This window comes from Jaculus jaculus, chromosome 4, assembly GCF_020740685.1.
Source record: "Jaculus jaculus isolate mJacJac1 chromosome 4, mJacJac1.mat.Y.cur, whole genome shotgun sequence".
In the NCBI taxonomy this organism is placed as follows: domain Eukaryota; kingdom Metazoa; phylum Chordata; class Mammalia; order Rodentia; family Dipodidae; genus Jaculus; species Jaculus jaculus.
Window position 1 is genome coordinate 122,710,385 of NC_059105.1, and position 14,258 is coordinate 122,724,642.

At 45.1% G+C, this 14,258-nt stretch overlaps 1 protein-coding gene across 13 annotated transcripts in view; it reads right to left on the minus strand.

Annotated features, from left to right (window-relative positions):
* The window catches only part of Pax8 (paired box 8), a 66,704-nt gene that overhangs the window by 11,739 nt on the left and 40,707 nt on the right, over positions 1-14,258 (minus strand). For 5 of the 13 annotated variants that reach the window (XM_045148199.1, XM_045148197.1, XM_045148200.1 and 2 more), the window contains 5 exons: positions 13,762-13,850; positions 13,284-13,409; positions 12,870-13,045; positions 8,446-8,566; positions 7,786-7,995 (listed from right to left, as the gene is read on the minus strand). In XM_045148199.1, the coding sequence (XP_045004134.1) occupies positions 7,786-7,995; positions 8,446-8,566; positions 12,870-13,045; positions 13,284-13,409; positions 13,762-13,850 (722 nt within the window). The remainder of the gene's footprint in view (positions 1-7,785; positions 7,996-8,445; positions 8,567-12,869; positions 13,046-13,283; positions 13,410-13,761; positions 13,851-14,258) is intronic. The other 8 variants (XM_045148203.1, XM_045148207.1, XM_045148202.1 and 5 more) reach the window with 3 other exon arrangements.

The following is a 14,258-nucleotide window of genomic DNA, read 5'->3' on the forward strand; positions in this document are numbered from 1 at the left end:
ACAACAACAACAAAAGTCATCATTGTAATGGAGAGTAGGGGTTATATCTTCTGACTGTTCATTACCCTCATACACAGTAGGGGCAGCCAGCCTAAATAAATACATGAAAGGCCACTTGATGCAGACCAACACTTTCCATCCCAGCTCTGAGAAGAATGAAAAGTAAGGCCATGTGAAAGGATGGCAGATGTGTGGTCCTCTGGCCCATCACTCTCCTTCCTTTGGATCTGTGGCAGATATTGCTAATAAACCACTATTTTCACACTGAGACAGAAAGAGTTCCTACTCCTTGGCCTGGCCTTCCCAGTGAATATAAAATCAAACCTGTGAGGGACATGACACCTGTGAGCTATTCCTGACATAAAAGGGAACATGATGAGAGCTAGTTAGCTTTTATACTGACTATGAGCTGCAGGTTTGTCAATTGTATTTCTGAGAAGAAAACATTTTGAGCTTATCTATAATTTGTGGGTCATTTCTGCATCTTGGTTATACCAAGGTGGCTTGGTTAGTCCCCTCTCCCTGGCTGTCTCTCCTTCATTTCAGGAAGTGAAGACTTTCCTTTTGGCAGACCTTACCTGATCTCATACCCTTCTCCCTGCCTCCCCCCCCCCCCCCACCATCTCACACACACACTTGACAACCAGGATCCTTCCCCTCTTCCCTTTTTCCCTCACTCTTCTGTTATGTGGGTATAGACCATAATCCATATGGTTCATGGTAAGGTGATATTACTGTTTTTGCATGCATGACCACAAGTTGACCACTGTGATAACATATTTATTAGCCATTGGCATTTTAGCCTTAAAATGCTCCAATATGAGTGATGATTTAATCACACCAGTTCTTAGTGATGTTTTTTGAGTTTCTCAACTTCAGCAATACTGGCATTGCTGGCTGGTAAATCCTTTGGTGTTCTGTGCACTGCAGGATGTTTAGTGACATCCGTGGCCTTTACCCTCAAATTCCAGTGCAAGTTTCTACCCAGGTTAGCAACCCAAACTGTCTACACACATTGCTGCATGTTTGCCATGGGGAGGCTAATATTAATCCCTGACTGAAACTGCTGTTAAAGATCATGACCATTTGACACAAATGCCATCTGCCTCCTTCCTGAGAGCTGTCTAAGAGTTCCTATTCTCCAACTTCCCAAGGATATCTCCTCTATACTACTGCTTCTTTCTGTAGCCCTAGGTCTTTGTTATCCAGATCTTGGAAGAGTACCTCGTAATGATGAGTGGGAAGGTACATACCATGAAATCCTGTAAGTTAACAGCACAATAGTGCCTACCTCTTCCTGACTCTCTTTCTGGAGACTCACTATAGATGACTGATTCATTCAACAAATATTTATTGAATAAAGTCTATGTAGAGCAAAAGTGCTAAATAGCTAGGCCAGACATTAAGTCAAGGTGGACCACAGGCTGAGATCAGCATTTAGAGCCAATCTCAAGAAGCCAATGAACACAAGTGGCATACTCTTACTGTAGAGGGATAAGGCCTTGAGTATTCATCTCAAGGCGAACTTTGCCTATGCTCTAAGCCTGTTTCTTTATACACAAAATGGAAAATAAATGAGAGCAGCCCTACATATCCTAGTCCTATTACTTTAAAGTTATCAGCGTAATTCAATCCTAGAATTTCATGCTCCAGATGGACATTGATTAGTACAATGGACATGTTCTGGAAATGGTCACAAATCAATGAAATTTTTAAAGGAAAAAATATCCTCTTGGAAATGAGTTGACAGTGTTTTGTTATTTAAAATCATATGGAGGTTTTGTGACTCCTGGATACTACCCTCTCATTTATGTGGCCTCTTCTGAAGGCCCAGCTTTGACTGAGTGGAACCTTTGGAATTCTACTGGTAGGTTCTGTTCATCTGACATAGAGTTATCAAAGAATTAAAGGGCCAGAAACACTGTAAGGAGTGTGAAGACTGTAAAAGGAGGGGTGCAAGGGTGAGGAATGGATGGGTACCATGGCAGGGAGGAGGGGTGGCTGAATCAAGTTTGATACCTTTGCCTTTCTTCTTCCCTCCTTACTGATAAGACAGAAAGGAGGGCAGGGGAGGTGGGAAGGAGGAAATAAGGGGAGAAGAGAGGGAGAGAGAATGAAAATGAATATGAATATGAGCATTAGATCCAGTCCAGATCATGGACTTAATTTCTGTAAAACACCATCTTCCTGTCTGCCACACACAAAGCTAATTCACAGAAGAGCTTGTAACTTAGGTTTACCTTATTCCTGATTGGCAGGGACTTCCTGGCATACTGTGTTGATAAAGACTCTGAGGCCTATGTCTGTATCTCCCATGAACAGAGGTGAGTCTTAGCTCTCAGTTCACCTATTTGCTAGTGATGTTCTGCTGCTCCCTGGAGCCCTCATGGCCTGTGGTCACGTACTCCCTGCCCTCCTGGCCTTGTCCTGTCACTTTCCATTGCCTTGCTCCAAAACTTCTTCAGCTAGACTTGGGTAGTGTACAGAGTTCCAGGCTTTATAGCATAGAGAATTCTCAGGCTTATACTCTCTTTAGGCCATAGCTTAACCCATTGGTCCCAGTGAGGCCCCACTCCATGAGCGCTAGACCCTATATCATTCTTACAAAGGAATTCATTGTGGGGGGGGGGGTTGTCCTCTATTCTGAGATTTTTAACCTTCATCTCTCCTTACTCACTAAATATTCCCCCAGCATGGTATATTTCTGAATCAATTGCCCAAGCAGAACCATGAAGAATCATGAAACCTGACCCTCTTAGAAAGATAGAAGAGCCCCCACACAAAATGTAATCCCAGAGACTGTTCTTAATAGTCCTGTGAAACTCTATTCTTTAATTTATTTATTCCTTCTTTCCCTCCCTCCTTCTCTTTCTTTCCTTTCCTTTTCTTTCTTTCTTGTGTGTGCAGGCAGGTGATCAGAGTGCAGTAGGATCATATGTGAGGTCTGAGGATCTGACCTCAGGTACTCAAAGTTGCACTTACAGTGCTTTATCTACTAAGCCATTTATTTCCCCAGCCCTATTTTTTGTTTGTTTGTTTGTTTCTCACTCTAGCCCAAGCTGACCTGAAATTCACTGTGGAGTCTCAGGGTGGTCTCGAACTCTCAAACCTTGGACCTACTCTTTAATTTCTTATAGAGGAAGATTTCATGATTGGAGATAGCACAGCAGTAGAGCACTTGTATAGCATAAACAGGCCCTGGATTTGATCTCTAGCACTGAAAAAAAAGTCTCTCAAAAAGCCAAAAATATTGTATCCTTCTTAAAAACCAAATAAAAGCTATGAGTTTGGAGATACTCCATCATAGTATAGAATGCCCTCTTATCAGCTCCATTTTTAAGGCCCTTCATCATAAATGTATCTCCTCTGTACTCAAATAGATTTCCAATATGGCCCCTTTTTAAAGAAGTCAGGGGCTAGTATGCTGTTAATTCAACTGTCTTCTTGATTCCAACTATTAATACAGTCACAGAATCATTTTCAGTACAAAGAAAGTCGGAAAAATGGAGGCGGTTGTCTGAAAAACAGGTTGCTCTTGTACCCAGCTCTGTTGCCTGGGAGCAAAGGCTGGGGATTCTTGGAATTTGAGAGGAAGTGAGTCCATGTCACCTGGAGAGATCATGGTCAGGGAAGCTTGTTTTTGTTTTCTCTTCCCAACAACAGATGTGTCTTCACAGGTAATATATGTCAGAAATCTCTGGTGAGTGGCTCTGGACATCTGTTGTAACTTTCATTCTTGCAGCAGAAGAATGTCTTTGGAATCAAGCAACATGTGACCCACAACTGAAAATTTGTCCACTGACTCAGACAGACTTCTAAGGAATAAGGTTCTAAAATAATCTCAAGCACTTTGTTTCCACTTGAAACTAAAAGTCTGCAGTTCTTCCAGAACCCCCTCCCAACATCCCCACAGGGGGACTCATGTGCACCTCTCCTAGATTCACAGCTTTCGCCTTTTCCTGTGACTGTTCTCTGCAGTACCTATCTACTTTTCTTTTTTTCTTAGAAACTTATATTTTATTTTTATTTAGTTGATAGAAAGAAAGGGAGGTAGGAAGGGAGGGAGGGAGGGAGGGAGAGAGAAAAAAAGAGGCAGATATAGAAAAAGGATGGGCATGCCAGGGCTTCCAGCTGCTGCAAACTCCAAATGTACCACCTTGTGAATCTGGCTTACATGGGTCCTGGGGAATTGAACCTGGGCCCTTTAACTTTTCAGGCAAGTACCTTAACTGCTAAGCAATCTCTCCAGCTCCCCTTTCTACTTTTCTACAAAGTCCTGTTCCCTGTTTTCATGGCTCCACACACAAATCTAGGCAGCAACCCTTTGATTTAATAAATATACCTTAACTATTCCCAGGTGCCCTGTTGTGTGAACAGGATGCAAAATAAAACAGCATTGTAGACAAACACTGTAGATGAAAATGTACTTAGGCATTATTCCTTGCTTTGCAATGAATGTAATATACTGTGCAAGAAATTTAGAAAATAAATCAGTTTATATGCTTTTCTGTGGATGATTCAACTCTGTTGCATAATAGAACACATTTTATTAAAGTGTTGTTGAAAAAGATGCATTTGATTAAAATGTGATTGTAGGGCTGAAGAGATGGTATAGCGATGAAGACCCTTGTCTGCAAAGCCTAAGGACTCAGGTTCAGTGCCCCAGATCCCTTGTAAGCAAATAGAAGAAAAGTTGATATGGATCCCAGTCTATGTTGACTAGCTAAGAAATGAGTTTTCTAAGGGAAACTTTTGTTCTCCAAAACTCTTGGTAAATATTCGAAATAGAGGCAGAGAGCAGAAGCAGAAAACTATTATGTTGAGGAATTCAGCAGAGGGTAGAGGTGATTTCAGACCATTTTGTTTGCCACCTTTGATGTCTGTCCTCTACATTACCCCCTTTCAATTCCTTATCTTGCTCTGATAGTAAGGAGAATTTATGACAACCTAGAAATCTCTTTGGCAGGGCTAAATATAATTTGTATAAAAAGGATGGAGGAGGGTACTGTCCTCTTTGATGATAAAACCCAACTCCAAGCTTTCTGATGAGCTGAGTTGGAGTCAGCCTTGGAATAGCAAGAGCCAAGATAGCCTTGATGTGGCCAGTGTGTTGGAATCTACTGGGGGCGGCGGGGGGGGGGGGGGGGGAAGGTCCAAAGGGATTGTAGGTGAATGTCAATATTTCTCAAGTCCTAATGCTTCCTCTTCCTCTTGCTGACCCAAGAGAAGCTGAGGTTCAGAAGGGCACTCTTGCAGGACCATCAGACTAAGAGGGTCACTCAGGGAGAAATTCTATAAAGCAAGTAAAGAGTTTCTGCATGGGGTAGAATGAATTTTAGGGGGTCACACAGAACAGTGGAGTTGGAAAGGTTCTGCAGGTTTGAGCTGAGCCAATTATGGACTGCAAACTCCTGGAAATAATTTGGTCACTTCTTCCTTCCCTTTCTTTCAAATTCACCTCTTTCCTCTCTTGGAGAGGTTTGCAGCTCCCAAACTCTTGCACTCGTTCTCTTCATATCCTTTCTCTATCCTCCTACATCCTTCCAGTATATGAGGTCTCTGCAGTACAATCTTGACCAGTGGCCTCCAGTGGACTATTTAAAAGGGGGGTTCAGGCCAATACCCTGACCTCAGCATGGGCACCAGCAGTCATGCCATATCTCCAAGCCACACAACTGTACTTAGTTCTCTGAACTATAAGCCCAACTTTCTTCCTGATTTTGGTTATCTGCCTGGGCCCCAGTTCCTGCAAGCTGACCAGATTGCTCTTTTTAAGGGCCCTTGTCTTTGTGCTGAATCTCTAACATTGGGGCCCAGCCATTGGTCTTCATAGTTGTTCCTATCTGTACTTCAGCAACCAGTGCTTGTCTGTGGGGGTCACTTGGCCTTGATCCTGTATAATTTTGTTGTCTGTTGCCTGCATGATCACCTGATGTCTGCTGCCAGTTGCTTTGTCCCAGGTATTGGATGACCTCCAAGGCCCACAGCTCACTTAGAGAGTAGGCTTTTCCACTAAATTAATAGCTCATAAAAACTGGAAGCATAACCCCTGACTAACTGCATGTTGACAGGGACACTTGAAGCCTTAAAAGGGTGACAAGTGTGAGGCTTCAGAGTCAGGAAGTTTGCTCTGGACTATTCCAACCATATGCCATACCATAGCCCTTTTCTATGATGGTACATCTACCTGTTTCTACTATCCATCCTTTGTTCTCAGTTGGTCATGCCAAGCCTCTAAAGAACTGCTCCCATTGTCGTCCACTCATAACCTCATCCTTTACCTGAGTTCCCAGCACCTCAGCCCTGACCTCTCATTCCCATGAGACATAAAAGTGATCCTGTCTGATGCCCCACAGCAGACATGAGCCTTTTTTTTCTCTCCTCCCCCTTCCACATTCCATTTTCTCTGAGTGATATAATTTCACTAGGCTTACAAGTTTGTCCACTTTCATCACTTTGGTAAAAACAAATGACCCATCTCTGAGTCAGCCATGTCAATAATTTTTCCTTTGCTTCAAATCCTTAAATACCACCTCTCTTCTCACATACTGTCAATCTCAAATGAGAACCTCCTACATTAGATTCAGGGGTACACAGAGAAGGAAAATATCCCAGGTGTCCCACAGACAGAAAACCCATTCAGCTGTAAAAACTGAGTCAGAGGACCTGTGATTCCTTTGAGACTGTGGGGGTCAAGGTCAAACTCCTCTGATTCTGGTTTTTAAATCCAAAGGCTATCTGGGAGCAGGACACTTATTTTAGATATAGCAGCTCGTCACTACTCTGGCCTTGCAAGTTCCAGCACATTGGAAAACCATGGGTCCCTGGCCTGCCTGACTCAGATGTCTTTGTATCAGGTCTTCCTGTCCCACTTGCCTTTGCTTTAGGATCTCAAGACAGTCTGGGTTGGTAGGGATCAGAGGGCAGTAAGGTACAACTTCTGTAATTCAATATACTCCTTTGAGACAGCTCTTTCATGAAGACTTATGATGTTGAACTGTTATCTAGCTGGCTTCCTTCTTTGGTCCTGGGACCCCCTTGGATTCACATCTGAAACAGCCTCAATTCTGATTGCTGAAGACTTTCAAGGGTCTCTACCTGTGCCCAAGACAAATCTGCACTCTGGATGCAGGACTAGCCCTCACCTTGCTTCCATCTCTAAGTCTGTTGCTAGGCCCTCCTTCTCAGGATAAGATTCCCTACCATGCTTCTAGCTTTAAATGTTCAGAGCAAATGTGGTTCTGGACAGGAGCCCCTACACCCACTTTTGTAAAGTTGTTCAGTCACTCAGTTAAAGTCACTTGAGAGACCCCAAGTGTCCTTTACTGGTGCTGGATTTCAACTGGGTTTGAAGCCAAGTGATGGAGAATCACTTGAGATTCATCCACACATTCTTTTAGGAAATTGATAAGCCTTCTTCCTTTCAAATGTTTTTTTTTTTTTTGTTTTGTTTTTTCCTTTCTAAACCAAGACCAGGTATTCCCATTTTACGGCACCTTCCTCCTTGTCTTAGGGTACTTGCTCTCCCATGGGGTTTTGGAGTGCTAAACCCAATTTTATGGCATCCCCAAATGTGTCTGCTCCTTCAGGTTCTTGGCTTTCCCTACATGAAAACTTGTGTTGTGGTACTGGAGGTGCCAGAGGCATTAGAAAATTAGAGAATAGGGTGGCTAGACTGGGGTCAGAGACTGGGCTGGACCCCATTAGAGGAGTTTGGAATGGTTCTGAGGGTCTCCCTCCCACCCCCCCTTGACACCTGCAAGTCCCGGGACCTCCCTGTCGTACCTGAAAGGAGGGCCTGGCCCGTGAACTGCCCATACACGGAGGCAGCATGGGGAAAGGCATTGAAGGTTGGGACCGAGGCACCCGCTGGGCCCCCAGAGCCGACTTGCTGCAGATCCAAAAAGGCGGAGCTAGATAAAGAGGAAGGGGTGGAGCTAGAACTGGACAGCTCAGGGGTTTCCTGCTTTATGGCGAAGGGTGAATGAGGATCTGCTGGAGGGAGGGAGACAACAAGGAGAGAGGGATGTGAGATGATGGGCGGGAACATGCACAAACCAAGCCATGAGATGTGGGAGGGGACTGGGGCAGGCAGGCCTGGCTGCTCTAGGGAGTCTAGGATGGGGAGCTACATGGAGTTTGTCAGGGGGAATGAGGTAGTGAGCAGAAGCTCTCTGCCCCTCTGCTGTGCCTTCTGCCAGTGTAGATGAGAGACTGCAGTAAGTGTGCCTGCCTCCTTGTTGAAGGGAGTGAGGAGACCCACTGGTGCCAACCTCTGAAGGCACCACCTTGAGGCCTAGACAGCACAGCCAACCTCTCCTCTCCAGGCCAGGACCCCAAACACCTTCCTCCGCCAGCCAACCACCTCTGCCCCTACCCTTTCCCTTAGCCCACCCTGCTCTTGAAGGCAGGTCCAGATGGCTTAACAGCCTCTGGGTAGCCTACCTGCCACAACAGGGTAGGTCTGGTGAGTTGACAGGTTTCTTCCCAGGGGTGTATTGGAAGGTGTCAGGGTGGCCTTCCCATCCTCCAGGGTACTGTTGAGCAAAGGCAGTGGGTAGAGCCCCTGGAGAACAAAGAGAAGTCAGTGGAGTTGAAAAGGCAGCCTTCCTGTCCTGTCTTTGAAATGTGACTCTAGTCACCTCAGGGAAGATCCTTTGCTTTCCATTTCCCTCTTCCGGTTCTTTCTCAGCTCAGCTTCAGGTATGCTTGATGGGGTCCTATTCTCTGACTCAAAAGTCCTAAAGGTCACCCAGAGCCTGTCCGTTTCCAAGCCTCAGAATTCAAGGCCCACTAGTGGCATGGGAGTCCATGCCTGGAAACAGAGAGTGGCTTTCTGAGGTGCATACCCTGGCTGGGAGCTGGTCTCCTTCCAATCTTTGTATGATTTGGGACCAGAGTACAGGACACTACCAAGCCCTAGGGCAGGCATCCCACAAGCCTGTTTAGAGTTTTTCAATGCACTAGTAATTGATTCCTGTCCAGATGCAGGTGCAGAGGTGAAGAAGCCCCTCCCTTGTGATGTAGAGCCAGGATTCAGGCTCTAGTGACCCTGCTGTCAACTGCTGCCATAAAATGAAGACAGTGACCACATTTTACACTTGCTAAGAGCTGGCATTTGGGATTTGCCTCTATCATTATGAGGCCCACCAGCAGCTTTGTGACATGCATGGACCAGCAAAAGTATTTCATTTATGTACATGGAGAGTGTGGATTTCAATGGGTAAATGTTATAGTGCGCTGGTCCACAAAATAGGTGGATTGACCTATTTATCAATCATCCATCTAGGTATCTATCTATTATCTCTATGCAAGTAGAATCATACAGGTTCAACTTGAAAGATACTTAGTATTCTTTATTTTTAAGTTCTGTCAAGTACTCTGGATTTTCTTGAATGAGAGTTCATTTTAGATTCTTGTGGGTTTACTCTGGCATAAGCATTGAGATGGCCTAAGGCACTCCTTCAGAAAAGAACTCATTCAGCTAAAGGCAAGAGTATAAATCTATGTTCCCCATGACTCCCTTTCCAGGAGTCATGGAGAACATAGATTCCCTTTCCACATTGCTTCCTACATACAGATCACACACATCACAAATGCAGTCTGTGAAACATTTTATAAAGTTGAAATCAAGGGCTGCTCCATAGTTATGTAACAGCTTTACTAAAGGCAAACTCTTTAAACAATTTCCATTGAGTTTGGCTTTCTAAGGAGTCACAACACTTTCTGGGTGCACGCTGGGCACTTTTGGAAGCTGCAGTCAGTTCTGGAGGCCACCAGGGCACTATCATCAGCACATAGCAGCAATTACTGACTAAATGGTGCTGTGGTTCCATTCTGTCAAGGGCCCACTTAGAGACAGGATGGGGCTGCTGATAGCCAGTCTTTAATGAAATTGAACAAAATACCTAATTTCTAGAGAGTGTAAGAAAAATTTGAAATGCCTTATTAATGTGCTGATTTGATATCAAAATATTTATTCACAATCCAAATTCTGTTTTCAATCCAGGCAAAAGAGAGAGAAAAAGAAAGCTATATGGTCAATGATATTGGTGCTGAATTCAACTTATTAAACATTCCAGTGATGACTGTATATTTTTCTTAAGGTTTGACCTTGAATTGGGGGCACAGCAGCCCAAGGCTTTAAAACTTCAGTGACTTAGCGTTTTGGTTCTGCACGATCATTTTGGTAGCTATAGTCTATTTAACTCCTGGTTCCTTGATTTTTCTCATTAGTTCTAACAGGGATCATTGTCTACTATACTAGACTGCTGTGCAGACTAAGTGTGATTTTATATCTAGCACTTATGTTTGGTGAAAACTGCACAGTTAAAGTAGATTTTCAGCAGCTAGTAATGGTAGGTGTTATGTTAGGATTATGGAAAGCATCAGGAACAGCCATGTTTTTGGTCACTGTCCTCATATTCTGCTGATCCACATCTTGGTGGGCTTATAAGATAGGGGAAAGGTTACATGAATCCCTAGCAATACCTGGGGGTGACATTGTAACCAAGAAGGTACATGACATATCTGTTGAACACATTTCCCCTTTTTGGTTTTCCAGACAAGAATCCTATGTCTTGACCCCATGTTATGTGCCTCTTGTGACACCTCCATGCTATAGGGCCTTCTGCCCCTGGGTGAGACAACATTCCTTTGGCAACACAGTCAGTCACTAAAAGCAACTGAATAAGGGCTCAGACGGAGTACTTTCTAACTCCCACAACCCAGCCTGCTGACAGAATGAGTGAGGGCAGGATGAACACTTTACTGGGCCTCGATTTGCTGCACTATAGGCTAAGGAGTTGGAGTACCCCCATTGATTTTCAGATGTTTTTGTTTCCTACAGTTTTCAAATAAAAGGTTACATGGAGGTACCATGTAAAAAATAGTGAACAGAGGACCATTTGAATGAAACTAGGGCTGGCAGGCCTGCACTGTGTAGCCATCTGCTTCCTCAAGTCTTTCCATCCTCCAGGGTCTGGGTTATCATCACACAAATGGAAAAGTTGGAAAAGCTCTCCTCTAGCTCTGAGTCTCTTATCCCAAGATTCTCCATATATGCCCACCAGCATGGTACAAAGGCTCTCTCTAACCAAGAGGAACTTATGGATGGAGCCAGGAAATGGCTCTGGGAGCTAGCAGTTGCCTAGTGCAGGTGCCTAGCTTTCTCCTCAGTAGGGCCTCTTTATTCTCCCAGGGTGGATAGTGTGTGCACCACTGTGTTTTTGCTCATATAATGAAACTTGCTACAGACGTAACAGTGAGGCCTCACTTACCTCCTGCAGCTGTGTGCAATTATCTGGTGAAAACTTAAGCCTTCTTCCTCAGTTTGCTTATAGCCAGCTTTCTCTCTACCCTTCTTAGGTAGCTGTCAAAGCTAAGGCCGATAAAATCACTGATGTAGAGTGCCAGCTGTGGGGGGCTGGCACAAGGCCAGCAGCCCAGTCTGTGATTGGTGATGATTCAGGCAATTATTGGCATCACAGCCATTGTTGCCCTCATATCTTAAAGCCTCACTTCTGAATCAAATGACAATATGAGCAAAGAGGGGGCCACACCACACCCTGAAAAGTTCTCAGCTGACTGAGACTGGGTGAGGTGAAGATAGACAGACACTGGAACAGTTGACAGATAATATTTCAGGGAGCTCTGTGGTTGTCAGCATTACAGGGTGTTAGTTGGTCTCATGGAGGGGAACCTCTCACATTTATGTCAACTTTTCACAGAAGTTAACCCATTATAATCCGTTTTGCCTGTTCTAAAACCTGGAAATAAAAACTCCCTGTCACTTGGGGTTTATTGTTCTGGATTTCTCCACTCATTCATTTGGTATACCTTTGTTGAGTAACCATTAAAAGACTGAGTTGGTGGGCTGGAGAGATGGCTTAGTGGTTAAGCGCTTGCCTGTGAAGCCTAAGGACCCCAGTTCAAGGCTCAATTCCCCAGGACCCATGTTAGCCAGATGCACAAGGGGGTGCACACGTCTGGAGTTCGTTTGCAGTGGCTGGAAGCCCTGGCGTTCCCGTTCTCTCCCACCCCCCCCCTCTCTCTCTCTCTCTCTCTTTCTCTCTCTGTTGCTCTCAAATAAATAAACAACAAAAAAAAATTAAAAAAAAAAAGACTGGTTTGAAAATGTAGCTCAGCAGTAGAGAGATGGTCTAGAGTGTGTGAGACCCTGAGTTTGATCTCCAACACCACAAATGAAGTAATAGTAATGACGATGTTAGCTGCTGGAGGTAAAAACAATGTCTGAAGGGACTGCCTTGTCATTAAGAATCCGCTGTCCACTAGATTATTATGATGTCATGTGAAAAGTCAGCAGGAGCCATGTGTGGAACACACAGCATGACAGAGGTGGAAGGGATGAATCACAGTTCAGAGGCAGGGATAAATTCACAGAGAGAGTGATTAAGCTGAGTTATTATAGAGAATTGGTATTTTTCCAGGCAAAGGAGTAGGAAGAAAGACATTCTATGAGGAGGGTACACAGTGTACAAGGGCAGAGAGGTGTGAACAAGGTTGGCTGGTTCATGTGCTTGGAGGCCTGAGTCATACAGGATCCTAGGGTGTGTGAGAGGAGGAGTTAGAGATGGGCTGGGAGTGGTATTGAAGTCACCAAGGGAAGGTTTGGGGCTGAGACTTTACATTCATAGGGTCTGTCTCTATTGTTAAAAAAGCTACTTATAGCAAAGAACTAGCTTCAAAATTCTGGTGAAGACTGGGAGAAATGGGAGGTTGGCTGGATGCTATATGAAGCCTGTGCCCTGAGCCCATTGAAATAACTTGGGGTTGCTTTGATGGTAGGAGAGTTGGCACATAGATCTTTGCCCATCCTGCTCACCCCACTCTCCACCATGGCTTCTCACCTGTTCACCTTTGGTGTGGCTGGGGGAGGCATAAGCCTCTGGGTAGTGCTGCCGCTCAAAAGGGCACTCAATTGCCTCCAGGTGATGCTGGCTGAAGGCATCCGTGCGAAGATGTTTTCGGGGTGCGCTGCTGCTGCTCTGAGAATCAATGCTCAGTCTGCAGCTTTCCTGGTCACCTGGTCCCACAAGCAGGAAGAAAGCTTTCAGGAGACCTTCTCTACCCTTCCCCCAGTCCAGGGTGGAGGAGGAGGTGGACTGAAGAGGGAGGGAAGGGGCCAGCTAAGCGGTGGGTAGGTAGTTGCAGAGCCCTACTAAGTGTTGGGCTGTGAAGGGAAAGGGATCTGTCCCCACCAGAGCTTGAGAAAACTGCCCTCTAGGACCCCACTTTGTACTCCTGTCCCCTCTAACACTCACTGTCATCCATCTTCCTCTTGCTGTCACTTCCAGGCTGAGCAATTCCCAGAAGCCCATTGATGGAGTAGGTGGAGCCCAGAGAATCCGACTGAGGTGACTCTGGAGGCGTTACCGCTGAGCTGGGGACTGCAGAAGAGGAGTGGGGAGAGGATGGGGATGTGGGAGAAGATGAAATCCCTTACAGCCACTGATGCTTTCACATGATAAGCTCTGGAAAACTGGAGCCTTCTCCCCCAGGGGCCTGCTGGTGGGAGGGGTTCCTAGGGTGGCCATTGCCTGAAGTATGTCCATGTTCCCTCCTATGAGTCTCCCACCAGAATTAGGTTAGGCTTTATCTCAGGGTACAACTCAGTCCACACACATGGTTATGAATATGTATATGCTCTCATGTGGCTCTGTGTACATCTATGTTTATGTGGGTAGGTGGACCCGGTCTATTTGCAAGGGTGCAAGAACAGTTATATCTCTCCACACTCACTCAGTGTGTGTCCTGGGCTCAAGGACTTGCTTGCCACACAGTTGTCCATGGGAAGATTGAATGGTTGTTGCACTTTTGTCCGGATGATTCTGTGAGGAGGAGCCAAAAGGTCATTAGAGTACAGACGAAATGGGAGCCATGGCTGTCCTAGATCCAGTCACCTTTAAGGCATCCCGCTTGAATATCTCACAGGAGTCCCCAACTCATTAAGTCCACAGTTAAACCTATAGTCTCACACCTCACATTTGGTTCTCTCCTGTGTCCTGACATCAATATTTGAAGCATGGGTCACTCAAGGCAGAAATATGATGAACAAGGACCTGCGGGTTTAGTATTTCATTGCCAAAATCTTAGTGTATACTACCACCAACTCTGTCCCCCTCCAGGGTCACTCAGAGGCCCACCCCCTCCACTTTTTCCAGTTGAGCCTTCCTATGGCAGCCTGAATGAACTTTTTAAAATGTGGGTCATCCTCTGCCCATTACTTATAGATAAAA